Source organism: Mchenga conophoros, linkage group LG3 (genome assembly GCF_057382185.1).
Source record: "Mchenga conophoros isolate Kocher_MC1m ecotype Shallow Benthic linkage group LG3, M_conophoros_male_GT1.1, whole genome shotgun sequence".
Classification (NCBI taxonomy): Eukaryota; Metazoa; Chordata; class Actinopteri; order Cichliformes; family Cichlidae; genus Mchenga; species Mchenga conophoros.
The window spans coordinates 44,143,858-44,171,751 of NC_140528.1; the positions used below are offsets into that span (position 1 = coordinate 44,143,858).

At 38.5% G+C, this 27,894-nt stretch overlaps 2 protein-coding genes across 3 annotated transcripts in view; one reads left to right on the top strand and one right to left on the bottom strand.

Annotated features, from left to right (window-relative positions):
* The window catches only part of LOC146578878 (Fc receptor-like protein 5), a 209,377-nt gene that overhangs the window by 35,145 nt on the left and 146,338 nt on the right, over positions 1-27,894 (top strand). The gene's annotated exons all lie outside the window — the stretch shown is intronic.
* On the bottom strand, positions 1,840-27,624 carry LOC146578880 (polymeric immunoglobulin receptor-like). Of its 2 annotated transcripts, XM_085268873.1 has the most exons (6): positions 27,431-27,624; positions 19,716-20,048; positions 16,488-16,820; positions 4,081-4,413; positions 3,338-3,536; positions 1,840-3,220 (listed from the first exon to the last, which is right to left on the bottom strand). In XM_085268873.1, exons 1-5 carry the CDS (start codon positions 27,495-27,497, stop codon positions 3,367-3,369), a joined length of 1,236 nt encoding a protein of 411 aa, XP_085124999.1. In that variant the 5' UTR covers positions 27,498-27,624; the 3' UTR covers positions 1,840-3,220; positions 3,338-3,366. The 2 variants fall into 2 exon arrangements, with proteins under 2 accessions (XP_085124999.1, XP_085125000.1); XM_085268874.1 differs by lacking the exons at positions 1,840-3,220; positions 3,338-3,536; positions 4,081-4,413 and adding an exon at positions 13,646-15,836.

Here is a 27,894-nt window from a genome sequence, read left to right on the forward strand (position 1 = left end):
GACAGATAAAATTATTTCATGATGAGAGCCAGGCGTCAGGACTGCCAAAATGAAATAAATAAATATATCATTAAATAATTAATTAAATGTGTCAATAATTAATGAAATGTGTCAATAATTAATTAAAATGTGAAATACATAAATAATTAATTAAATGTGTCAATAATTAATTAATTAAATGTGTCAATAATTAATTAAAATGTGAAATACATAAATAAATAATTAAATGTGTCAATAATTAATTAATTACATGTGTCATAACTATTTATTTAATTAATTAATTCCAATTGTAATTAATTATTGCCACATTTAATTAATTATTTAATGGTGTATTTAATTAATTCATTATGGCAGTCCTGGCGTTCCATAACATAACACACTAGCCCCATTTTTTAAAATTATAGTTCAAATTGTAATAGTATTTGTATTCTGTCGTAGTAATATTATTATATTAATATAGCAGAGGTTCAGTTCTCTTTGCGCAAAGTTATTCTAATATTTTGCATACATATTGGATTCAAAAGTTCAGAAAAAAGATACAACCACACACATTTTGAGGGCAGATCTCATCACCCATGTTTGGTTGACAAATCTGGCCAAACTGAAAGTGAAATTATTTTTATGATTTGTAAGGTCAAATAATGGTTTCAGTGGGTTTTATTTTTATTTTCTAAAGTCAAGTGTTTGTTTTTAAAGATAAAAGAGAAGACAAAAGTGTAAATGAAGATGATAATAGGCTAAATTTGTGATTGTGTGCCTCTAAAAATTTGGTTAGTCTGTGAAAAAAAGCATTGGAAAAATAATAAAGTTGTTTTCTACTACAAATGTTGCTGAAGCTTCGACCTCTTCTGAGCGATAACTCAGATATTTCTCGGCAGCTTTTGAGATTGAAATTTTTTTTATTCAATAATTCTTTTATGTCATGTGTTCCCAAGAATCATTTAAGACAGAGAACAAATTAACAGATCAACATCATAAAACACTCACTCATTTAAAATAAAATTTACTATTAGATGACAAAAAATTAAAGCCTTAGTGGATAATAATCAGAAGCTGAGTCGTGTTAAGCCAGTTTTGAAGTGTGTATTTGCTCTTAGGTTGAGGTCTGGTGAGGGGCTGGGGTTGATGTAGTACCTGTACATGTAGTACCCACCAGGCGGCACAGACATCAAAGTGGACAGCCCGTTTACAGAAGTCACAGGTGAGCAGGTAAGAGGAAGGACAGCTAGAAGGAAGAGAGTTTTTCCACTGTCTCAGCAGTTGGTCACGTCATGTTTTCTACTCTCTGTTTTTACAAACATGACTTTTGCCCCAAGACTTTTGTAGATGTTTTAAATCTAAATGAAAGTGAAATTTGAAGCACAAGAACCAGTTAGACTCAAATATACCTGAGAAATATTAAATGTTTGTCTTGTATTAATGAAATCACAAAGCTGCAGGTTTGTGCCTCCTGATAAAATATATTTCTAGAGAAGAAAAATCAAACAGTAAATCAAACAGGACTTCAAATATTATGATGCAGCAGTCTGGAAAATTTCTGTCCCACCTTATCAGCACCTTTTGTCTGAATGAAATTACTGTTTTTAGTTTTCTTTTAAAACATTCACAGAGGAATGAACTGAAAATGTAGCTTAGTGATGGTATACTGTGGGTGTATGTCGAGGTTGTATTGAATCAGACTTCATGTTTGGGTGCAAAGACCTGTTAAACCTGCTGCCTGGGCTCTTTTCATTTAAGCACCTCCCACAAACACAGCCACTGTTCTCAGCACTGCTGAAGCTGCCGGGCTCTAAAACAGTCCCGTCCTCTGTGTAGAAGGAAGTCATCACAACATTTGGTTATTCAGACTTTATTCTGACTGAAACAAGGCTGCAGGCTCCAAACTCTGTTTCACAGGGACAGGCTCAGACAGTTTCACTTTAACTCAGTCACAGTGTTACATCTGTTTGTACATGCAGTGGGTTCATTCACACGCCCACACATCAGTATTTTATTTTCTTTGGACTGATTCCAGATCAGATTAAATCTGCATTGACTGGCTCAACCGGTCAGAGGTTGAACCAAGATATACTTTTTTAAAAATCAAATATTAAAACATTTTAAGCCTATATATATATATAAAAAAAAAAGCCATGGTGAAAACTTGGAAAAAAAAGTAAGCCCATTTTTCAAACCCATCCGATGGTTCTCAGGCTGGATAATTGGCTCTCCTACCATAGAGTGTAGCCTAACCTATCTAGCACGTGTGTGTGTGTGTGTGTGTGTGTGTGTGTGTGTGTGTGTGTGTGTGTGTGTGTGTGTGTGTGAGATAAGAGAATATAACATTCTCACCAGTACAGTAGCTGAGTGATACATGTTTATGTGTTACAAACTTTTAAGAAAATCACTACATAATCTGTAACAATTCAAATACATTATTAATTTTTTTTTTATAAAATCTAATAAAATATTTTACAAACAACAGATAATGATTTAAACTGACAATTATTGTTAAAATTAGGCAGTTTGTTGGTATGGTGAGCAGGAACATCAGAGATCAAATAATTATGCAAAACAATGCAAAGTTTCATTTTGTCTTGTTTCCTGTGTCTCTCCTCTGTCAGTCTGAATGCTGAACTTACTGATAATAACCTGGAACAGCAGCAGGACTCACAGCTCAGTCATGAACCCACTGAACACAAATCATTGGATTATTTGGAAGAAGTCGCCCTCTACGATTTCTGTAGAACAAAAACAACAAGAAGCATGGCAGAAACTGACAGACCAACTGTAAGTCCACTGTTCTGACCTCCGTCATTCTTCTCATCCTCCTTCCCTCCACTTTGTCCTCCTGACTGACCTGCAGCTGAGAAACAGGTGTGAGGTGTGAGCTGTCAGGTAGGTGATGAGTGAAGAACAGAACAGAATCCATTTCCTCTTCAAACTGCTGTCAGACATTATCTGCTGCACTCTGATGTCATTTTCTGGATGCAGTTCTGTTCTTTGCTGATACTGAGGTTGATGAAGCAGTTCCTTCTTCCACTTTGACACTTAAGTGTCAAAGTGACATCAGGGATCCTTGTGGTGTGTTGGTGTCTGTTTTCATATCATTTTTGTCTCTATGTTCATCAGCAGGAGATTCACAATTCAGCCACAGAACATTTGTCTCTGTGGTTCAGTGCAGGACCATGTGATTCCTAACGTTGTTCTTTGTATCTTATGTTGATCAAAACACCATCACCTGCAACAACAACAAAAACTGACATTGCTACTATCTGAGTCCACTGTTGGACCAACATCAGTCACTCTGAATGTTGAACTGACTTTTCATGAATCTGAAACAAGCAGCAGGACTCACGGTTCAGTTTGGAAGCCACTGATGGAATTTCAAAGCCCCTGATCCAAAGGGGGATTTGGTCTACGTCTATATGTTCTGTAGATAAAAACAGCACCAACACCAACAAGCACAGCAGGAACTGACAGACCAACTATCAGTCCAACAGAACCACTCTCCTTTACTCCAGCCTCCTTCCCTCCACTTTGTCCTCCTGGTTGATCTGCAGGTGAGAAACAGGTGTGAGGTGTCAGCTGTCAGGTAGGTGATGAGTGAAGAACAGAACAGAATCCATTTCCTCTTCAAACTGCTGTCAGACATTATCTACTGCACTCTGATCACATCACTCAGACCAGCTGCTTTCTACAAAGTCTCATCAACAACATCTTTAGAAACAAACATCAACAACCAGGAAGCAGCTTCACCTCTGATCACACACACACTCAACTCTACTCACTCACCTGGAGGAACAACAACACTCAGCTTCACCTCTAGCCTTTAACTCTCTACAGCATGTTATTTATGACTACTTCAGCTTGATTGACAGATATAGCATATAAATCTATATTCAAGTGTCTAAAAGTCCCTAAAATTATGCCTTTGGGTCAAGAATTTGAGCTGTTGATTAATTTAACAAGTTTTGAATTCATTTTAATTTAATCAGTTTAGCAAACACAGTGTACAGACTATTATACAATACAGTATAATATAATACCTGTGTTATGGAGTCACATCCATAACCAGGAAGAAGCTGAAATTAAACTCACCTGAGTTTTCAACCTTCAAAGTGACTCTGTTTAGAGACTGTGGTTTCTGTCCAGCATATCCAGCTTCACATTCATATGTTCCAGCGTCGTTCGTGGTGACATGTTTGAGAATCACAGAAAAGTTTCCAGTCTCCTTCCATTTTGGATCTTTCATCTCCACTCTACCTTTAAATAGTTCATGCTGGTACTTATCTTGAAACTGACCATCTCTGAAGATGATGACATAATCGTCTGACTGCAGGTCAGACTTTTCCCACCTCATCATTATTAAAGTAGCATCTGTGGGGCCAGAACACTCCAGAGTGGCATCTGCTCCTCCTTTGACTGTTAACTCTTTTTGGTATGAAACATTTTAAAAAGTTAAAAGAAAATAGACAAACAGGAAGTAAAGACTCATTAGTAGAAATACAGTTAATAGAAAACAATACATTGTCTAATAATTACTTTCCATCCATCTGTCCTCTTTCACTTATCCAATTCTGGGTCACAGGCTGGGGGTGGTTATACCAGCCTTAAGGTGACAGAGGCGACCTGGACAGGTTGCCAGTCTGTCACAGAGCTAACACAGAGAGACAGACAATAATTCACACCTACGGCAATTCAGAATCATCAACTAACCTAACCCCACTAACTGTGTGTCTTTGGACTGTGGCAGGAAGCTGGAGAGAGCCCACGGAAACACAAGAACATACAAACAGGGAAAGACCTCGGCCTGAACTTGCTGTGAGGCAACAGTGCTGATCACTGAACCACCCTGATGCTCTAATATTAAACTTAATTCTTGAAAATTTCAATTTTAATCAAAAAATTTAAATAACATGTTCCCTTTAAGCACCTTGAGGTTACTGTTGTTGTGACTTGATGCTATATAAATCAAACTGAATTAAACTGAACTTTACAATGTTTGTATCAAACAAAAGATGATGATGAGAGAAAAAAACTGTGTGTGAGGTAATATGTGAATAAAAATCCTTCACTGCTGGTTTATTCACATCCTGTATGTTAAATTGTGAACTCAATTCTGCTTTAAAGACCTGAAACCTGAGTTTAAAGAACTTTTTGTCTTTGCTTGTCGGCAACTGGTTCAAATATTTTTATTTACTCTATGAATAGAAAAGTTATACAAATTTGTTTGTGCTTTACAGTCATGTCCAGGACGTTTAATATGGAGATTTGTTGACTGGTGTTTGTTTAACAGACTAATGTAATGTCTATAAGTACAGACAAGGACATGATCCTCAGCCGTACAACAATATAATTATTATTCTTGTATAAAACTATCACAAATGCACACATTTGTTTCATGTTTAGATGTATTAGAATATACATCAACATAGTCTAGAGTAAAATTGTGCATTTTAATAAGGAAGTCCTACAAAGTGTTTCAGAGGACAACTAGAACCCTGACAGTAGTGCTGTGAGGTCTCATTTAAACTGTGTTTTAAACAGTGCTCATCTAAACTGAACTCTGCCAGTTTCAAAAATAAAACAGATGTTAAGAAATGTCTTATGGTTCATGGCTGTGAAGAATTTAGGTCCTCTGAAGTATAAAATCATTACAACAACATTTGTTGTGATGCAGTTCCGGTGTGTGACCATTGAGGACAGACAATGATGTTAGCAAGATAAACTGTGGTTCAGTCTTACAGATTACAATACCAACAGCACCCAGAGTAAGAAGCAAAGATTAAAAGTTTCGGTGAGTTAAGTTTTTGGTTTCTTAATATTTCTGCAAATGTACTTCTTCCCAACTGACACAATTATGCTAACAAAAACACGTTTTCTTGCTTAAAATTCCAGGAAAAGTTTCCATCTGATTTATTTGAGATTTTAAATCTTACTAAAATATCTTTCTCAACATACACTATGTATTTTTCAACTGTCTAAACTCCAATAAGTCAATTTATTGAAATATTCAAATATTTAGATGTTTCCATATTTCTCAACTACATTGTCTATTTTTTTAAAAAAATCACAATTTCAGTAAATCATTTGAAATAACTGTAAAATGTAAAACTTGAAAAATAATACGCAGATCTATTGAGAATTTCATGTATAAACTTGATTGTGTTTTATTTTTGATGTTAAGTAATTTACAGTTAGGTCCTGTTATCACAAATTAATCTCCAATCTCGTTTAATTACAACAATGCCAACTCCCCACTCCGAGTGTATGCACTGACTGCCCTTTTTGTCTAACACGGTATGCTGAGAGAAAGAAAAATAAAATAAAGGCTGTTCTACAGCTAAACACAGAGGTTTGTTAAATGTGACGTTTCTATCACGAACCGAAGCTCCTCACACAGGTAAGCTCAGGTTTCTTTCGAGCGTCACTGAATTTACATGAATGTGACGTCAGAGTTAAAATGAAACTAAACGGAAGAGGAACGAGGTTCTTGAAGTAATCGAATATTTAGCTTTGAATATATTTCTCTCTCAGACGATCACATCATCAGTAAAAGTCTCAATATCGATAAGACCCGGTTTACAGACAGGTCTAATCAAACATTACCCTTCATCTCTGTGTCGTCCACAGCGACTCCACCATTACGCACACGGAAATATCCTCCCTTAAGTGTGTTTACTGAATTACACCCTTTTAGTCTCACGCCGTGTTTTAACAGGAAAAAGAAAAACATCGTTACTATTAATCTAATCCACTCTGTTATTGTTTAGAAGTTTGTTAAAATTTACTGTTACAGCAGCTCCTCACCTGCTCCTCATACAGGTGAGCCGAGGCTTGTCTCTAGCGTCACCACCATTACATGAAGGTAACATCAAAGTTCAAACTGAAAAGGGCCAAGAGTTTTTTAAGTGTAGTCTAATATTTAAATCCATTTGCACTCTCCTGTCACCATTACCTGTGTACCTACATTTCCTGTTTACACACTGACTCTGAAAGCAACGACCGTAAAATGAACCAGAGCGGAAACTTTTTTGCTCTCCCGAGGAAACAAAGACTCTTACACAGTGTCAGTACAGTAACTTCTAAAACTCCAGCAATCTCTCCCTGTTACCTGTCCTTCGGTGTCAGATTGATTCACATAGGTACACACGGCTTACCTGTACAGTCCAGATGTCCAAGCAAACAGAGGAAGAGAAACAGCGATATCACTGATTTTAACTCCATGTCTTTCTTTTCTGCTTCAGTTTCTTAGTTTCCTCCTCAAACTCCGTTCGTTGATACAGGACAGATGGTGTAGATTAAAACTCGTCTGTTTACCAGAGACAGTTTGGTCAGTGTTTCACTGTCTGCAGGGAACAACCCGCACAGTAGGGAGGAGTCACGTGATTTACAGAAAAGCCTTCACAGCGATGAATTTGCTCAACCTGTCAGTTTGGTTTAATCCCAGACAGCAAGATGACTTTGAATTGATGTTTCTTTTTTTAACCCGAGTCATCATTATGGTCAAGAGTGCAAGCTCAGAGCAGAATAAATGTTGAATCCATGTTAAAATACTGATCAAACCTAAACGTGTTTTAGTAATGTCATTGGAAATACACTGATTCAGAGCTGTCCTGTTATTGATGATGATCTATTTATGCTCACCTGGTGGCAACAATGAGGTTGAAAAGTCATGGATTCATGCTCGACTGGGAAATTGAAGCTATTAATCAATTCATCAATTGGATTGTTCCATCTTACCACTCTCAAAATGTTACATCCCATCTGTCCAGTATCGAAAAATCTTTCATTTATAGTTGATCATGGTGCTATTTAAAATCACAAATTTATGTTTGACTGGGAGACAATCCTGGGTTAGTTGACATTACTACAGCAAAGAGATCTCATCTTTGTATACATCAGGTAAATATTCACTTAGTTTCTAATATTTGAATTGTGCCAAATGTATTTTTGACCAATGACATTCCACACGCAGTACGGTGATATATTATTAACATATTATAGATGTGTAATTTTCACCTTGGTCATTATTGGACACTTCATAAATGTCACTAACTGAAGTTAGCTTGCTAATAAAACTGATAACTTGGGCAGATTATGTTAAAGAGAAAGAGTAAATAATTAAGTAGAAAATTCAAATGTGAACAAGCTATGCTATTTTCCTTTTTTCCCCCACAATGCTTTATTTAGTTTTTGGTTTTGCTTTCTTTTGTTAGATGGCGTAAATCACCAAGCGGTGGCAGTGACAGTGTGTGAGTTCTCCTTCACCTACACGGAGTTCACACTCAGGATCCAGACCAGGTGAAGGCAGGATAGGACTGAATTCACCAAAAAATATTGTGAACTAATCCCGATTTAATAAATTAAACATTTAACCAGTGGCAGTCCTAGCCTGTTTGGTGCCCTGGGGGAACACTCCCTCTTGCCCCCCCCCCCCCCCCCCCCCCCCCCACACACACACACACACACACACACAACATATTAAGGATTGTACATTAACATAAAACTGTTGTACACAAACACACACACACACGTGCATAGTATGCAAACGGCTACCAAACAGCCATCATAATTCGTCATACAATGAGAACAGGACAAATTAACAATTGACAATCACTAATTAATATTAAAATCTGTAACATAATGTATTGTTTGGAGTTTAGTCTGTTACTGTTGCTATTTTTACCATTTCTTCTTGGAGCAACTGTAACCCACATTATTTCCTTAGGGATGAATAAAGTATTCTGATTCTGATGGTTTCAGGATGACCTGCCATTATCCAATGACACATCTGCTTACCTGCATCTTTTGCTCGTTTCTCCTCCTCTTCTTTTCTCTTTTTTCGAAACTGAGGACCTGATGGCTTTGAACTTTTCTTTTCACTTGGCCACTTCCTCTTCCTCCGCTGTACCTGTCTGCTGTGGTGTCTCTCAGGGATCTGTGTTAGGCCCTACTCTGTTCTCATTGTACATGCTTCCTTTAAGCGCTATCTTTGAGAAATATCACATTGCTTTTCATTATTATGCCGATGACATTCAGATCTACTTTGAGTTAAATGATGACCTAGCTTTGTCCTTGAATTGTTTTCGAGAGTGCATGCGTGAGGTCAAGCAATGGCTCCTGGCAAATACTCTTATCCTCAATGATAAGAAAACTGAAATTGTGGTCTTTGGCAGTAACGTTCTCCGTGCCAAACTTTGTGATGCTTTTGGTTTTCTCACTAGTTCCTTTTCCAACACTGTTAGGAATCTGGGCGTGTTACTTGACAGCTCTTTTAAACTTGATAAACAAGTGTCTGCTGTTGTTAGATCCAGTTTTTACCAACTCCGCCTTATTTCTAAGGCCAGGCAGTATATCCGGCGATAAACACAAATAGGAAAGGATCGTGTCTGTATGTGACATGAAGCACACAGAATTTTCTGTGTGCAGATTATTTTGACCATAAATCACTGTGAACAGTTTTGCACAAGAAAACATGTCTCACTCTCTGAGTGCTGTCAAGGTTTACAGTAGCTGTTTTTAAAGATGAGCTCTGCAGCTACAGACAAGATGATTCTGCTTCAGGCGAGATCAACTTTGAATCAGAATGCAGGACTGTAATTGGCTGCATGTAATTGCATGGGAATGTGACTAAGTTGTTACATTATTCAAATTTTAAAAGAGGAGTCTGAAGTCTAAATTTAAGCTGTTTATTTCAGTCCAGCTGTAACACTGCAAATACACACAGCATGTAATAAATACATGACATATGATCTTGACTTTAGTGAGGAGTAGATGACCCGTGGCTCTGATGGAGGATCTGAACACAAATACACAGATTAAAGAAACATTTAGATTTCAGGCTGTACTTTCATCTTTACGCAGGACTGTAAGCTGTCATCTGTGAGGCGTGAGCGGTGTTTGTTTTTAACATAGTTCACGGCGGAGCTGCCGACATAATGTGGATCCAAAAATCTATAATTATTATATATATATATATATATATATATATATATATATATATATATAAAAACACCCAGCACGCCCCTGCGGGCCGTTTTATCCTTCAAGCTCGGGTCCTCTACCAGAGGCCTGGGAGCTTGAGGGTCCTGCGCAGTATCTTAGCTGTTCCCAGGACTGCGCTCTTCTGGACAGAGATCTCCGATGTTGTTCCCGGGATCTGCTGGAGCCACTCGCCTAGCTTGGGAGTCACCGCACCTAGTGCTCCGATTACCACGGGGACCACCGTTACCTTCACCCTCCACATCCTTTCGAGCTCTTCTCTGAGCCCTTGGTATTTCTCCAGCTTCTCGTGTTCCTTCTTCCTGTTTTTTTGCTGTCATTCGGAACCGCTACATCGATCACTACGGCCGTCTTCTTCTGTTTGTCTACCACCACTATATCCGGTTGGTTAGCCACCACCATTTTGTCCGTCTGTATCTGGAAGTCCCACAGGATCTTAGCTCGGTCATTCTCCACCACCCTTGGGGGCATCTCCCATTTTGACCTCGGGACTTCCAGGTTATACTCGGCACAGATGTTCCTGTACACTATGCCGGCCACTTGGTTATGGCGTTCCATGTATGCCTTGCCTGCTAGCATCTTGCACCCTGCTGTTATGTGCTGGATTGTCTCTGGGGCATCTTTACACAGCCTGCACCTGGGGTCTTGCCTGGTGTGATAGACCCCAGCCTCTATGGATCTTGTACTCAGAGCTTGTTCTTGTGCTGCCATGATTAGTGCCTCTGTGCTGTCTTTCAGTCCAGCTTTGTCCAGCCACTGGTAGGATTTCTGGATATCAGCCACCTCCTCTATCTGCCGGTGGTACATACCGTGCAGGGGCCTGTCCTTCCATGATGGTTCCTCGTCTCCCTCCTCTTTCTTGGGTTTCTGCTGCCTGAGGTATTCACTGAGCACTCGGTCAGTTGGGGCCATCTTCCTAATGTATTCTTGGATGTTCGTTGTCTCATCCTGGACTGTGGTGCTGACACTCACCAGTCCCCGGCCCCCTTCCTTCCGCTTAGCGTACAGCCTCAGGGTGCTGGATTTGGGGTGAAACCCTCCATGCATGGTAAGGAGCTTTCTTGTCTTTATGTCAGTGGCTTCTATCTCCTCCTTTGGCCAGCCTATTACCCCAGCAGGGTACCTGATCACAGGTAGGGCGTACGTGTTGATGGCCCGGATCTTGTTCTTACCATTCAGCTGACTCCTCAGGACTTGCCTGACCCTCTGCAGGTACTTGGTGGTTGCAGCTTTTCTAGCGGCCTCTTCATGGTTCCCATTCGCCTGTGGGATCCCCAAGTACTTGTAACTGTCCTCTATGTCTGCAATGTTGCCTTCTGGTAGTTCAATCCCCTCAGTTCTGACTACCTTCCCTCTCTTTGTTACCATCCGACTACACTTCTCCAGTCCGAACGACATTCCAATGTCATTGCTGTATAGCCTGGTAGTGTGGATCAGTGAATCGATGTCTCGTTCACTCTTGGCATACAGCTTGATGTCATCCATGTACAGGAGGTGGCTGACAACTGCTCCATTCTGTAGTCGGTATCCGTAGCCAGTCTTGTTAATGATCTCACTGAGGGGGTTCAGGCCTATGCAGAACAGCAGTGGGGACAGAGCATCTCCTTGGTAGATCCCGCACTTGATGGTGACTTGTGCTATGGGCTTGGAGTTGGCCTCTAGTGTTGTACGCCACATCCCCATTGAGTTCCTGATGAAGGCTCTTAGGGTCCCATTGATCTTGTACAATTCTAGGCATTCCAGTATCCAGCTGTGGGGCATTGAGTCATAGGCCTTCTTGTAATCAATCCAGGCAGTGCACAGGTTGGTCAGTCTGGTCTTGCAGTCTCGGCTGACTGTTCTGTCTACCAGTAGCTGGTGTTTTGCGCCTCTGGTATTCTTGCCAATTCCTTTCTGTGTCCCGCTCATGTATTGACCCATGTGCCTGTTCATCTTAGCCGATATGATGCCTGACAGGAGCTTCCATGTAGTACTGAGGCAGGTTATTGGTCGGTAGTTGGAGGGGACCGGTCCCTTCTTGGGGTCCTTGGGGATCAGGACCGTCCGGCCTTCAGTTAGCCATTCCGGGTGTCTCTCATTAACTAGCAGCTGGTTCATTTGTGCTGCCAGACGCTCGTGGAGTGCAGTCAGCTTCTTCAGCCAGTAGGCGTGAACCATGTCGGGCCCTGGTGCTGTCCAACTCTTCATACTGGAGACCCTTTCTTGGATATCTGCCACTGTGATGGTTACTGGACCCTGTTCAGGGAGGTCGCTGTGGTCTGCCCTCAGATCCTCTAGCCACTGAGCATTGCCGTTATGGGTTGCATCCTTCTCCCATATGCTCTTCCAGTATTGCTCCGTCTCCAGCCTTGGTGGTGCCTTGGTGGTGCTGTTCTCTCTCTCTCTCTCTCTCTCTCTCTCTCTCTCTCTCTCTCTCTCTCTCTATATATATATATATATATATATATATATATATATATATATATATATATATATATTATAATTATTATAATTATTATAATTATTATAATAATATAATAATTTTGATGAAAAAATAATAGAATATAATTTTATTTTTATATTTCAATATTACAATAATCTTCCAATTTAGAACTACAAGTTAAAAAAGGACTAACATAAATAAAATACACTTCAGCTAAATGCTTCTAATTTATTTTCCTAAACCACGCAGAGCCGCACTATGAGGACTAAAGAGCCGCAGGTTGCCGACCGCTGCTCCAGGCCAACTGTGCCGGAAAAAAAATACTGACACATTAGGAATAAATAACAAACAGGTGAAATACATACATACATACAATAAAGAGAAATATATGCAAAAATAAGTGAAAGGGACAAAATGATGTACAAAATAGTTGCAAAGTGCTTGAAGGTACCAAAAAAAGACTGAACAGAGTCTTTGTGTGGCCTGAGGGACCTGTCACACTGCTCCCACTGCCAGACTGCAACTGCACCTTATGTACATTCTGTAGTATTCATTCATTTCTGTATTCTATGTATTTAAGTTTAGATTGTTTATTTACAGTTGGTTTACACAGCTTTGTGTATGCATGTTCCCAGTACTGCTGAAGGGCCCTAAAAAAAGTCCCTGGCTCTAAACAGAAAGAAGTTTTCACAAAAATTGGTTAGTCAAAGGGCTTTTTTTCCAGAATAAAATCAATATGAATTCGTGTCTGAAGGTAAAAAAAAAAAAAAAAGGAGGCCAACTAATTTATTTTTCCAAGTGGATCCTTGTGGCTATAATGCAGAGCTCTGTTCTGATTGAAACAATGCTGCAGGCTTCAAACTTCTCTGTTTTACAACAGGTTCTCACTCCCAACTCGTCAAACGTGTGACGCATGGTCAGGCTCCCTCTGTTTCACTTATGGACATGCAGGGTACCCCCCTCGCGTCGGGAATTGACGTGAAGGGTCCTCCGATTGAAGAGATTGCCGCGGAAGTGCCTGTTGTCGGTATATTTAGACATTTTCAGACAGGTTCAGACAGGTTTCACTTAACTCAGCTACAGTGTTTTCAGGTTTTTCTGTTACACCTGTTTCAGTCAGGTACTTCCCACATCTACATCAGTGTTTTATTTTCTTTGAACTGATTCCAGATCAGATTAAAGCTGCATCAACTGGCTCAACAGGTGAGAGGTTTCTTTTTCTCTCCTGACTGCTCATTGTTTTCATGACTAAGACTACTTTTGTTTTTAGACTAAGAAAAGAAATAAAAGAATACTAATACATGTTAAAATTTTATTCACACACACACAGAACAAAAGTCAGTGTAATAAGTGTATTCACAACACATATGCAGATTTTGTTTACAATTAAATACAGTGAGAGAAATAACATTCATATTAGAACAGGAGCTGAGTGATACATGTTAATGTGTCAGTGAAAAGTCTCTAACACAAAAATATACCCAGATAAGATTTCAAATGCATATAGTTGTAAAATTGTATTGTAGGATAGAAATTAAGACTGTAGTCATTCTCACTGTTTATGAATTAATAGATGTTATTTAAAAAAATACAGTTTTTTTTTTATAAAATGACAACAAAAACAGATTTAGGTTGACAATTAGTTAAAAAAAATTAAGCCTGTGAAAGAGTTGTTCTTCACCGCAGAGAAGGGTTGGTGAAAAAAAACCTCTTTGTGAAAAACAAACAAACAATAAAACAAAAAAAAAAAAAACCCTAACATTTACCCAGCCACAAAATTCCATTTTTAACTTCTAACTCCATCATGCATAGTTAAATTTTTTATTGATTACAGTATCTGTCCTGAGAACATCTGTTACTCTGCATTTTGAGCTTGAAAACCTGCAACAGCAGCAGGAGTAGAGCTCATTTGGAAAAGCGCCAAAGGACCTGTCACACTGGTCCAGGTACCTGGACCTGGGATATAGAGTATGTTTGGGGAGTGCGACTGTCTGTGCAGTGTCTATTTGTGTCTGTCTACACGTTGGGTGAGTGCCGAGTATTTGGTTGTATATATGGGGTGGGAATGCACGTCTGTGTCCGCGTGCGCCTGTTCGTCTGTGTCTATATGTCAGGTTGGGTCTTAGACTCAACCTCTCTGGGTACATCTCAGACCCTCTAAAGTACGGAGGCCTATCTCCCCTCACCACACTCCCTGCCGGTGGCTGATGCCCTCAGACGTTGTTGTGTTGGTGGTTCTTGTCGACTGGAGCTGGGCGCTCATGTATGTACTGGCTCACTCCTGGTGGCCGATTAGCGGGGCCTGGCGCCTGTGGCCTGTGGCCTGGCTGGGCCCCTTCCGGGGGATGTGGTGCCCTCAGGCCTCTGGGCCTGAAGCTCGGTCCTCTCTGGCACAGCTGGCTGCCGGCAGAGCCCGCGGGCACGCCACTGCAACCCCCTCTGACCTCTGCACCGTAGCTGCTGGGTGACCTCTCCTTTGGGGCTCTAGTCAGCTCTTCCCAGGAGGGTGGCACGGTCCCCCCCCTTTTTGGTGGTCCTGCTCGGGTCCTTGTACTCTGGGGCCTCTGGATATCTGGGGCCTGGATCTCCTCCATACCTGCTTCATGCCCTGGGGGACGGGGCTGTGGCCCCCCCACACTCCCTAGCAGATCGTTACATGGAGAAACCTTTGGAATACAAGCATGCTGATCCACACAGGTGTACACACGGGTGTTCACAGACGCGGACTACACCTTTCTTCGCTGCTGCCTCAAAGCACATTGTGCGCTGTCTATCTTGTGTGCTGCACAATATCGTTTATTATTTAGTATCTACTGATATCTACTGCTAGCTAGTTTATTGTGATGGTGCTGTTTTTTATTATGTTGCTCTTTTTTTGTTTGCTTTCTCTTCGGTTTTTTTTCTCCATACAGGTGATCCAGGTGTTTTGTTTGTTTTTTTCTTTCTTCCCCCCCTTCTCACCGTCTCTTCTCCCCTCTATTTTTCTTTCTCTCCCTCTCTTTCTTTCATTCTTTCTCCCTGTCCTATCCCCCAGTCATGTCTGTCCCGTTTGTAACAACCGAAAATAAAATAAATACATAATTATAATAAAGGTCAATCAAATGGACCAATATGGCAAGGCCATGATGATCCACTTGGTAAAATAAATCCGCTTGGCATCTATCTTGGTCTTAAGACAACAATTCTGATGGCTAAAGATCCAAACGGGACACAAAAAAAAAAAAAAGGAAAAGCGCCGAGATATTTCAGACAGGTTGCATTTCCACAGGAGGCTGGTATTCTGGCATTTTCTGATTCTCATGTTTTCTGTAGATCAGAAAACCAACAACAGCAACAACAAGAAGCAGAGCAGAAACTGAAAGACCGACTATCAGTCCAACAGATCCATCCTCCTTCCCTCCATCCTCTGTGTCTCTTTCTGTCTGACCTGCAGGTGAGAAACAGGTGTGAGGTGTCAGCTGTCAGGTAGGTGATGAGTGAAGAACAGAACAGAATCCATTTCCTCTTCAAACTGCTGTCAGACATTATCTACTGCACTCTGATCACATCACTCAGACCAGCTGCTTTCTACAAAGTCTCATCAACAACATCTTTAGAAACAAACATCAACAACCAGGAAGCAGCTTCACCTCTGATCACACACACACTCAGCTCTACTCACTCACCTGGAGGATCAACAACACTCAGCTTTACCTCTAGCCTCTAACTCTCTACAGCATGTTATTTATGACTACTTCAGTTTGATTGACAGATATATCATATAAATCTACATTCAAGTGTTTAAAAGTCACTAAAATTATGCCTTTGGGTCAAGAATTTCTCAAGTATAAAATCATTACAACAACATTTGCTGTGATGCAGTTCGTGAGGAGAGACAATGTGTGGCCATCTGATGTTAGCAAGATGAACCATTAGCTCAAGAATTTGAGCTGTTGATTAGTTTAACAAGTTTTGAATTCATTTTAATTTAATCAGTTTAGCAAACACAGTGTACAGACTATTATACAATACAGTATAATATAATACCTGTGTTATGGAGTCACATCCATAACCAGGAAGAAGCTGAAATTAAACTCACCTGAGTTTTCAACCTTCAAAGTGACTCTGTTTAGAGACTGTAGTTTCTGTCCATCATATCCAGCTTCACATTCATATGTTCCAGTGTCGTTCGTGGTGACATGTTTGAGAATCACAGAAAAGTCTCCAGTCTCCTTCCATTTTGGATCTTTCATCTCCACTCTACCTTTAAATTGTTCATACTGGAGGTTTTCTTGAAACTGACCATCTCTGAAGATGATGACATAATCGTCTGACTGCAGGTCAGACTTTTCCCACCTCATCATTATTAAAGTAGCATCTGTGGGGCCAGAACACTCCAGAGTGGCATCTGCTCCTCCTTTGACTGTTAACTCTTTTTGGTATGAAACATTTTTAAAAAGTAAATAGAAAAAAGACAAACAGGAAGTAAAGACTCATTAGTAGAAATACAGTTAATAGAAAACAATACATTGTCTAATATTTTTTTAAGAGATGTCTTCCATATTTCCAACTATATCCATAATCACATACTGTGTATGCTACCATTGTATATAGTGTATTGTCTTACTTTTTTTCATTGATTGTACTTAATTGTATTTTTGTATTTCCTTCATATATCTGTACTTGAGCTGAGGTGACACAAAAATTTCCCCGTTGTGGGGTCAATAAAGTCTTATCTTATCTTATTTACTTTCCATCCATCTGTCCTCTTTCACTTATCCAATTCTGGGTCACAGGCTGGGGGAGGTTATACCAGCCTTAAGGTGACAGAGGCGACCTGGACAGGTTGCCAGTCTGTCACAGAGCTAACACAGAGAGACAGACAATAATTCACACCTACGGCAATTTAGAATCATCAACTAACCTAACCCCACTAACTGCGTGTCTTTGGACTGTGGCAGGAAGCTGGAGAGAGCCCACGGAAACACAAGAACATACAAACAGGGAAAGACCTCGGCCTGAACTTGCTGTGAGGCAACAGTGCTGATCACTGAACCACCCTGATGCTCTAATATTAAACTTAATTCTTGAAAATTTCAATTTTAATCAAAAAATTTAAATAACATGTTCCCTTTAAGCACCTTGAGGTTACTGTTGTTGTGACTTGATGCTATATAAATCAAACTGAATTAAACTGAACTTTACAATGTTTGTATCAAACAAAAGATGATGATGAGAGAAAAAAACTGTGTGTGAGGTAATATGTGAATAAAAATCCTTCACTGCTGGTTTATTCACATCCTGTATGTTAAATTGTGAACTCAATTCTCCTTTAAAGACCTGAAACCTGAGTTTAAAGAACTTTTTGTCTTTGCTTGTAGACAGATTGAACTGGTTCAAATATTTTCATTTACTCTATGAAAAGAAAAGTTATACAAATTTGTTTGTACTTTACAGTCATGTCCAGGATTTTTAATATGGAGATTTGTTGACTGGTGTTTGTTTAACAGATCAATGTAATTTCTAACGTACAAACGAGGACATGATCCTCAGCCGTACAACAATATAATTATTATTCTTGTATAAAACTATCATAAATGCAAACATTTGTCTCATATTTGGATGTGTTAGAATATACATCAACATAGTCTGCACTAAAACATTTTAATAAGGAAGTCCTACAAAGTGTTTCAGAGGACAACTAGAACCCTGACAGTTGTGCTGTGAGGTCTGAGTTAAACTGTGTTTTAAACAGTCCTCATCTAAACTGAACTCTGCCAGTTTCAAAAATAAAACAAATGTTAAGAAATGTATTATGGTTCATGGCTGTGAAGAATTCGGGTCCTCTGAAGTATAAAATCATCACAACAACATTTGTTGTGATGCAGTTCGTGAGGAGAGACAATGTGTGACCATCTGATGTTAGCAAGATGAACCAGTGGCACATGACAGAATACAAACAGCACCCAGAGCGAGATGCAAAGAGTCAAAGTTTTGGTGATTTCAGTTTTTGGTTTCTTAATATTTTTACAAATTTGGATATTTCTTTCCAGATGATACAATTATGATTAACAAAAACACTTCTTCTTGCTTGAAATTCCAGGAAAAGTTTCCAGCTGATTTATTTTTTTCTTTATGTATAAAATGTACAATATAACAGGGCAATACTTTCATCACCAGGCTACTGCAAAGTAACATTTACTACAACAAATCCTGGTGAAAGTAGAGATTTTAAATCTTACTAAAATATCTTTTTCAACATACATTATGTAAAGGATATTCCTAGTATATGTTTCAACTGTCTAAACTTCAAGCAATTCCAATATTAATTCCAAATATTCTTAATTAAGGTCTTTCCATATTTCTCAACTATATTATCTATTTTTTAAAATCATGATTTCAGTAAAAACATTTGAAATAACTCTATCATGTAAAACTTAAAAAAATAATACCCATAACCATTGAGATTCATGTCTAAACTTGATTGTGTTTTGTGTTGATGTTAATGAGACTCAATTTACAGTCAGGCCCTGTTATCAAACATGAACCTTCATATTTATTTCATCCATCCCAGTGTGCGTACTGACTTACACTCTTTTTGTCTAACATTATATTAACACAGAAAATAAAAATAAAATCTATTCCACTGCTAAACACAGACTTTTGCTAAATGTAACGTTTGCTTTCATCAGTTACAGCAGCTCCTCACACAGGTGAGCTGAGGTTTGTCTCGAGTGTCACTGCCACATGAAAGTGACTTCAAAGTTACAATGAAATGAAATGAAACTGGAAAGAGTACAAAGTTTTTCAAATGATCTAATATGTACCTTTGAATCCATTTCTCTCTCTTGTCACCTTTACCTGTGCGCCAACATTTCCTCTACACTGACTCTAAAACTCGTTTTGCTCTGATGATGAAACAGAGACTCATACACAGTGATCCAGTACAGTAACTTCTAAAACTTCAACAGTCTCTCCCTGTGACCCTCTCTGTCCCTCTGCTGGTTCACAGATTTACTCACACAGGTACAATTTTTTGTACATTTAAATTTAAATGTAAATAAATGTAAATGATTTATAATTATTCGAGAAATAAAAATAAAAATAACTTAATTTAAATACTTTAAACACATATTTGTGCAACTGGAAGGATTTATTTCAATTTGTGATTCTATGAACTGTTGATTCATTCAACAAGTTTTGAATTCATTTTAATTTAATTGGTTTAGCAAACACAGTGTACAGACTATTATACAATACAGTATAATATAATACCTGTGTTATGGAGTCACATCCATAACCAGGAAGAAGCTGAAATTAAACTCACCTGAGTTTTCAACCTTCAAAGTGACTCTGTTTAGAGACTGTAGTTTCTGTCCATCATATCCAGCTTCACATTCATATGTTCCAGCGTCGTTCGTGGTGACATGTTTGAGAATCACAGAAAAGTCTCCAGTCTCCTTCCATTTTGGATCTTTCATCTCCACTCTACCTTTAAATTGTTCATACTGGAGGTTTTCTTGAAACCGACCATCTCTGAAGAGGATGACAATATCCTCTGACTGCAGGTCAGACTTTTCCCACCTCATTATTATTGAAGTAGCATCTGTGGGACCAGAACACTCCAGAGTGGCATCTGCTCCTCCTTTGACTGTTAACTCTTTTTGGTATGAAACATTTTTAAAAAGTAAATAGAAAAAAGACAAACAGGAAGTAAAGACTCATTAGTAGAAATACAGTTAATAGAAAACAATACATTGTCTAATATTTTTTTAAGAGATGTCTTCCATATTTCCAACTATATCCATAATCACATACTGTGTATGCTACCATTGTATATAGTGTATTGTCTTACTTTTTTTCATTGATTGTACTTAATTGTATTTTTGTATTTCCTTCATATATCTGTACTTGAGCTGAGGTGACACAAAAGTTTCCCCGTTGTGGGGTCAATAAAGTCTTATCTTATCTTATTTACTTTCCATCCATCTGTCCTCTTTCACTTATCCAATTCTGGGTCACAGGCTGGGGGAGGTTATACCAGCCTTAAGGTGACAGAGGCGACCTGGACAGGTTGCCAGTCTGTCACAGAGCTAACACAGAGAGACAGACAATAATTCACACCTACGGCAATTTAGAATCATCAACTAACCTAACCCCACTAACTGTGTGTCTTTGGACTGTGGCAGGAAGCTGTAGAGAGCCCACGGAAACACAAGAACATACAAACAGGGAAAGACCTCGGCCTGAACTTGCTGTGAGGCAACAGTGCTGATCACTGAACCACCCTGATGCTCTAATATTTAACTTAATTCTTGAAAATTTCAACTTTAATCAAAAAATTTAAATAACATGTTCCCTTTAAGCACCTTGAGGTTACTGTTGTTGTGACTTGATGCTATATAAATCAAACTGAATTAAACTGAACTTTACAATGTTTGTATCAAACAAAAGATGATGATGAGAGAAAAAAACTGTGTGTGAGGTAATATGTGAATAAAAATCCTTCACTGCTGGTTTATTCACATCCTGTATGTTAAATTGTGAACTCAATTCTGCTTTAAAGACCTGAAACCTGAGTTTAAAGAACTTTTTGTCTTTGCTTGTAGACAGATTGAACTGGTTCAAATATTTTCATTTACTCTATGAAAAGAAAAGTTATACAAATTTGTTTGTACTTTACAGTCATGTCCAGGATTTTTAATATGGAGATTTGTTGACTGGTGTTTGTTTAACAGATCAATGTAATTTCTAACGTACAAACGAGGACATGATCCTCAGCTGTACAAAAATATCATTATTATTCTTGTATAAAACTATCATAAATGCAAACATTTGTCTCATATTTGGATGTGTTAGAATATACATCAACATAGTCTGCACTAAAACATTTTAATAAGGAAGTCCTACAAAGTGTTTCAGAGGACAACTAGAACCCTGACAGTTGTGCTGTGAGGTCTGAGTTAAACTGTGTTTTAAACAGTCCTCATCTAAACTGAACTCTGCCAGTTTCAAAAATAAAACAAATGTTAAGAAATGTATTATGGTTCATGGCTGTGAAGAATTCGGGTCCTCTGAAGTATAAAATCATCACAACAACATTTGTTGTGATGCAGTTCGTGAGGAGAGACAATGTGTGACCATCTGATGTTAGCAAGATGAACCAGTGGCACATGACAGAATACAAACAGCACCCAGAGCGAGATGCAAAGAGTCAAAGTTTTGGTGATTTAAGTTTTTGGTTTCTTAATATTTCTACAAATTTGGATATTTCTTTCCAGATGATACAATTATGATTAACAAAAACACTTCTTCTTGCTTGAAATTCCAGGAAAAGTTTCCAGCTGATTTATTTTTTCTTTGTGTATAAAAAGGTGCAACATGCTAAATGAACTTGAAGATACAAGTATGAGATTTTAAATCTTACCAAAATATCTTCCTCAACAGACATTATGTATGTTTCAACTGTCTAAACTCCAAAAAGCCCATTTATTAAAACATTCAAATATTTAGATGTTTCCATATTTCTCAACTACATTGTCTATTTTTTAAAAATTACAATTTCAGTAAATCATTTGAAATAACTGTAAAATGTAAAACTTGAAAAATAATACGCAGATCTATTGAGAATTTCATGTATAAACTTGATTGTGTTTTATTGTTGATGCTAAGTAATTTACAGTTAGGTCCTGTTATCACAAATTAATCTCCAGTCTTGTTTCATTACAACAATGCCCCACCAACTCCCCACTCCGAGTATTTGCACTGACTGCTCTTTTTGTCTAACACAAAAGGTTGTAGATTTGGTTTTGGCATTGGTGACGACGGATGATTCAACCGCCAAACCCTGCTCTGTTTCTTTTTTTGTCCTTTTTGTCCTTTTTGTCCTTTCTTCTTGATAACAAAAGGAGAAATATACTTGCCTACATGTGCTATTCTTCATGCTTTTAAACCATTTAAAATTACAATTCATAGTTTATATGTGCATTATATAATGTTTAATTACTATTAAACAAATAACTGAGTAAGTATTTTACACTTTAGTTCACTTCAGCCATATTCCATATAAATCAGATTGATCAGAAATACAAAAATAAAAATAGCTTCAAATACAGTCATAACAATAAAAGAATATGACTTTAAGGACTTAACAACATTAGGGGAGACCGGGGATAGTTGTAACGTGGGTCAGTTGTAACACTTCCAATTTCTCCAATCAGGGCTAAGTTTCAAATGATGTGACTCATCCTGTGCATGCCCAACTCAGTTCTGCTATCACATGTGAAAAATCAGCACATTTTGTCAAATACAGACAATTTAACACGAAAAAAAGTAATTTGTATGCCAAAAAGTAAGTTTTTCTACTTTATTTCAAATTCTAATAGCATTATCTGCTTTGCAGTTAAACTCATCAAACTTAAATTGTGTTATTTGTATGTCTGTGGGGATATATTCTGTGTAGGTCTTTAGTGCTAATGTTTTAGCTGTTGGCTGTAATGTTAGCTAGTTCATGGCTATAGGAGTCTGGGTCAGTTGTAACAGCAACAGTCTGGGTCAGTTGTAACAGCAACAGTCTGGGTTAGTTGTAACAATAATGCAGATGTTACAACTTACCACACTATTACTTTAACTTATAACTGGTCACTTTGGTATATCAATTCCTCCACTGTTTGTGTTCCCACACACACATTATGCAGACCACTGTGTCAGAGATGGACCAGTAGGAAGTACTGGTAGTGGAAATAAATCAGGATGGATGCAAGAAACAGATTTCCTCATCTTTCTGAAGCACTTTGCAAACCACACCAAGGTAAGCCATGATAAAAAGTAATGGAATTGCGATGCTGGTGAACAACTACATTTTTTCAGCTTCATTGTTATGTTCAAAATTGGTGCAAGAGTTGTAGGTTATAATGCCCACTGAGCCAATGAGGCCAAACTCAAGGAAGACCAACCAAAATTAATGAAATATTCAGTTGCAGAAAATTCCATAATTTGTCTTTTTTGGGGGGTTGGAATATGTTCAAAAGCTAGATTTCTGCATTCTGTCACACACACAAATAGCTATATAAATGGCTCTAAGTGCATTCATGTGTTGAATAAACAAAGATTACATGTTAATATTTTGTCAGTACCCTTATTTCATTGTGTTACATTTTACCCCAGGATATGTTACAACTAACCCAGACTATGGGGTTAATTGTAACATTTCACTCTTTGTGTTTGAGGCCATACCATGCAATGGGTAATTGTGCTGCAGAGAAAATAACTGCACTATTTAATAACCGAGTCATGTAAATACTTTGCATTACATTTTGAATCCACTACCTTAAAAGAGCTCCAATTTACAGACAGAAATGTCAAAAATGTTACAACTATCCCCGGTCTCCCCTACTTCAGTTATAGTGCACCAACATCTCTTATATATTAGCACTAAGGGAACACTCAATGACCTGGTGGTTTTTGTCTATAAAAGTACTCATTTAAGATTACCACAAAGTAAAAGATCTCTCAGCAAACATGAACATATGTTACAGCAACAGACATGGACTACTGGTGCCCCACACAACAACTCAATGTCCACTGTTATATATGTTTATTTATCGGATAAAATAAGTTAAATGTCATGTTATTATTGTCCGGCCGGAAACAGGCCGCGGGTGTCCAAATTCAGAGGCTGCGTCCACCTGATGACCCGGTGTTGTGCCAAAAACTGATTTCCGATATTTTCCAAAAAAAAGTGTATTGTATTGTATTTAAACTGCTATAAATAACTTGTTGATCTATAACAGGGGTCGGCAACCTGCGGCTCCAGAGCCGCATGCGGCTCTTTAGTCCTTATAGCTCCGGGTGGTTTGGGAAAATAAATTAAATAAATAAATAAATAAATAAATAAATTAGAAGTATTATTATTAAAGTATTATTAAGTATCAAGTATTTAGCTGAAGTGTATTTTATTTGTGTTTAGTTCTTTTTTTAACTTGTAGTTCTAAATTGGAAGATTATTGTGATATTGAAATATAAAAATAAAATTATATTTTATTATTTTTTCATCGCTCAAAATAAGCGTCACACTCGCGGAAGCCGGTATATCCGCCGAAACCCCGTGCATTTATCGAGACTTTCAACCCCAGGTAGGCCAATTATGGATCTTCGGATCCACATTGTGTCAGCAGCTGTTCTCCACCGTGAACTATGTTAAAAACAAACACCGCTCACACCTCCCAGATGACAGCTTACAGTCCTGCGTAAAGATGAAAGTGACTTCGTACAGCCCCGATCTGCAGACGCTGTGCGCAGAGGTTCAGGACCATAAGTCTTATTGTAAACATGTCACGACAGACCCGACGATGTTTGCATGAACACGCTTTTCAGCATCTCTTTATTGACCACTTTTCACACACGGTTGCTGTATGCATACAGCCGGCTGCAGCTTTGCAGCTCACAGCCCGACAACACAACAGCAGAGAGCGCACAGACTTTAAGGCGGCGAGGTGCGTCCGACTCCCATGCAGTGACGCTGCAGACCACGCCCCGCCACACACATTAACCAGGTAAAATACATAGCAGCATAGTGCTTTTTTTCCAATTACTTTTTAAAAGTCAGGTCAAGGCTCCAAAAGCCCAAAGGCGATATAAGGGTGGCGGCTCACAACAGTTTTTGTTTGCTACATGGATCATTTTAGTTCAGCTGGGTATCTTTCCTTTTGTTATATTTCTTTAAGAGTTCAAAATGTGTTAATTACATAAATAAAATGCAATTTTCTCTGTAGCACTTCATGGATTTCATAAGCAACACACTTTAGTTGCTCCGTGGATTCTTTTAAAAAGCAGTTAAAAACTTTTCTTTTCAAACAAGCTTCTTCTACGTATTTTATATTCTTTACATTATTTACATTTGATCTTTTACATTGTGTATAATGTCTATTGATTGTATTGTTTATTTTAATATTTGTGTACAGCGCTTTGTGACTGCCTGTCTGTGAAAAGCGCTTAATAAATAAACTTTACTTACTTACTTTAGTTGTTCACACAAAGCATAAAGGTAAAAAAACAATATATACAGTGTTATCTGCATTGTATATGTCAAAAAGTATTTGCGGCTCCCAGTGTTTTCTTTTGCGTGGAAACCGGGTCCAAGTGGCTCTTTGGGTGTTAAAGGTTGCTGACCCCTGATCTATAATATCTGAGACATATGTCAAATATATCCCTCATGAATTATATCAAGTCATCTTGAGCAACAAACAACATTCCTGTAACAAGGTAGAAGCCGCAATCAGTTTTTGGCAGTGACTTTATGTATCCTTTACTTATGCAGTTAAAAAAATTCTTGTTTACTTTAAAACGGTCTCTCTTAAGAGTAATCTGGCCAAGAGGACAGCTGAAATTGCAACAAATGCAAAAATACTTCTGTAAACATATTTTAAGTGGACAAAAGGAAGATGATTGATTATAATGTAAGTACAATAACACATTTATTTGAAGTTTACATAGCTACATTCTCGCCTGAAAATATGTTAAAAGTTTATTTTGCGACCCAGAAAGAGAAATAAGAGTAATATTAAAACTAAGTAGCTGCAGTAATAGTAGCCATTGTTGAAAACTGGAATCGGCTGGGCCAAGCTGGGATATGGTTTTTCAGTTTTGTTGTCCGGGTGGAAAATCGGGAGAAATTCGGGAGAATGGTGGCTCCGGGAGATTTTCGGGAGGGGCACTGAAATTCGGGATTCTCTCGGAAAAATCAGAAGGGTTGGCATGTATGGCCTAGCATAGCCTGTAACGTTATTATGACGGACACATTTTATGAGTGAGCTTGACTTTAAGTGACTTAAAGGTTATTTTGAAAAATACTTTCTTATATCCAGGTTCTTCCTTTGTGCTGCCGTCCTCCTCTCCTCCTCGCAGCGCAGGCTTGCCGCTGCTAAAACTAACCCTGAAAGGCTCAGCCAATCATACTGGCCATGTTTGTCACATCCAGTAGAGAACGTAATTTAACTCTTTCTGCGCTGCTGGGCGAATGAGCGGTTTACAGATCGTTTTTTCTTCTTTATTGGGTTTGTTTTTCTTTACTCGAAGAGATTAAATTATTGGTGGGAACAATTCAATAATTGCTGGATATTGGTGACATGTCACTTCAGTCCATACCAAATCTACGCCCTTGCTAACACGGTATGCTGAGAGAAAGAAAAATAAAATCTGTTCTACAGCTAAACACAGAGGTTTGTTAAATGTGACGTTTCTATCAGGAACCGAAGCTCCTCACCTGCTCTATGCGCGCCCCACACACAGGTAAGCTCAGGTTTCTTTCGAGCGTCACCTACATTACATGAATGTGACGTCAGAGTTAAAATGAAACTAAACGGAAGAGGAACGAGGTTCTTGAAGTAATCGAATATTTAGCTTGGAATATATTTCTCTCTCAGACGAGCACATCATCAGTAAAAGTCTCAATATCGATAAGACCCGGTTTACAGTCAGGTCTAATCAAACATTACCCTTCATCTCTGTGTCGTCCACAGCGACTCCACCATTACGCACACGGAAATATCCTCCCTTAAGTGTGTTTACTGAATTACACCCTTTTAGTCTCACGCCGTGTTTTAACAGGAAAAAGAAAAACATCTTTACTATTAATCTAATCCACTCCGTTATTGTTTAGAAGTTTGTTAAAGTTTATTGTTACAGCAGCTCCTCACCTGCTCCTCATACAGGTGAGCCGAGGCTTGTCTCTAGCGTCACCACCATTACATGAAGGTAACGTCAAAGTTCAAACTGAAAAGGGCCGAGAGTTTTTTAAGTGCAGTCTAATATTTAAATCCATTTGCACTCTCCTGTCACCATTACCTGTGTACCTACATTTCCTCCACACTGACTCTGAAAGCAACGACCGTAAAATGAAGCAGAGCGGAAACTTTTTTGCTCTCCCGAGGAAACAAAGACTCTTACACAGTGTCAGTACAGTAACTTCTAAAACTCCAGCAATCTCTCCCTGTTACCTGTCCTTCGGTGTCAGATTGATTCACATAGGTACACACGGCTTACCTGTACAGTCCAGATGTCCCAGCAAGCAGAGGAAGAGAAACAGCGATATCACTGATTTTAACTCCATGTCTTTTCTGCTTCAGTTTCTTAGTTTCCTCCTCAAACTCCGTTCGTTGATACAGGACAGATGATGTAGATTAAAACTCGTCTGTTTACCAGAGACAGTTTGGTCAGTGTTTCACTGTCTGCAGGGAACAACCCGCACAGTAGGGAGGAGTCACGTGATTTACAGAAAAGCCTTCACAGCGATGAATTTGCTCAACCTGTCAGTTTGGTTTAATCCCAGACAGCAAGATGACTTTGAATTGATGTTTCTTTTTTTAACCCGAGTCATCATTATGGTCAAGAGTGCAAGCTCAGAGCAGAATAAATGTTGAATCCATGTTAAAATACTGATCAAACCTAAACGTGTTTTAGTAATGTCATTGGAATAACACTGATTCAGAGCTGTCCTGTTATTGATG

Bases quoted from the DNA above. Each gene is read 5' to 3' on its own strand.
- LOC146578880 (XM_085268873.1), bottom strand. From the start codon at position 27,497: ATGGAGTTAAAATCAGTGATATCGCTGTTTCTCTTCCTCTGCTTGCTG. The intron at 20,049-27,430 runs GTAAGCCGTGTG...CATACCAAAAAG, and splicing joins GGGACATCTGGACTGTACAG to AGTTAACAGTCAAAGGAGGA. The intron at 4,414-16,487 runs GTGAGTTTAATT...CATACCAAAAAG, and splicing joins TTTGAAGGTTGAAAACTCAG to AGTTAACAGTCAAAGGAGGA.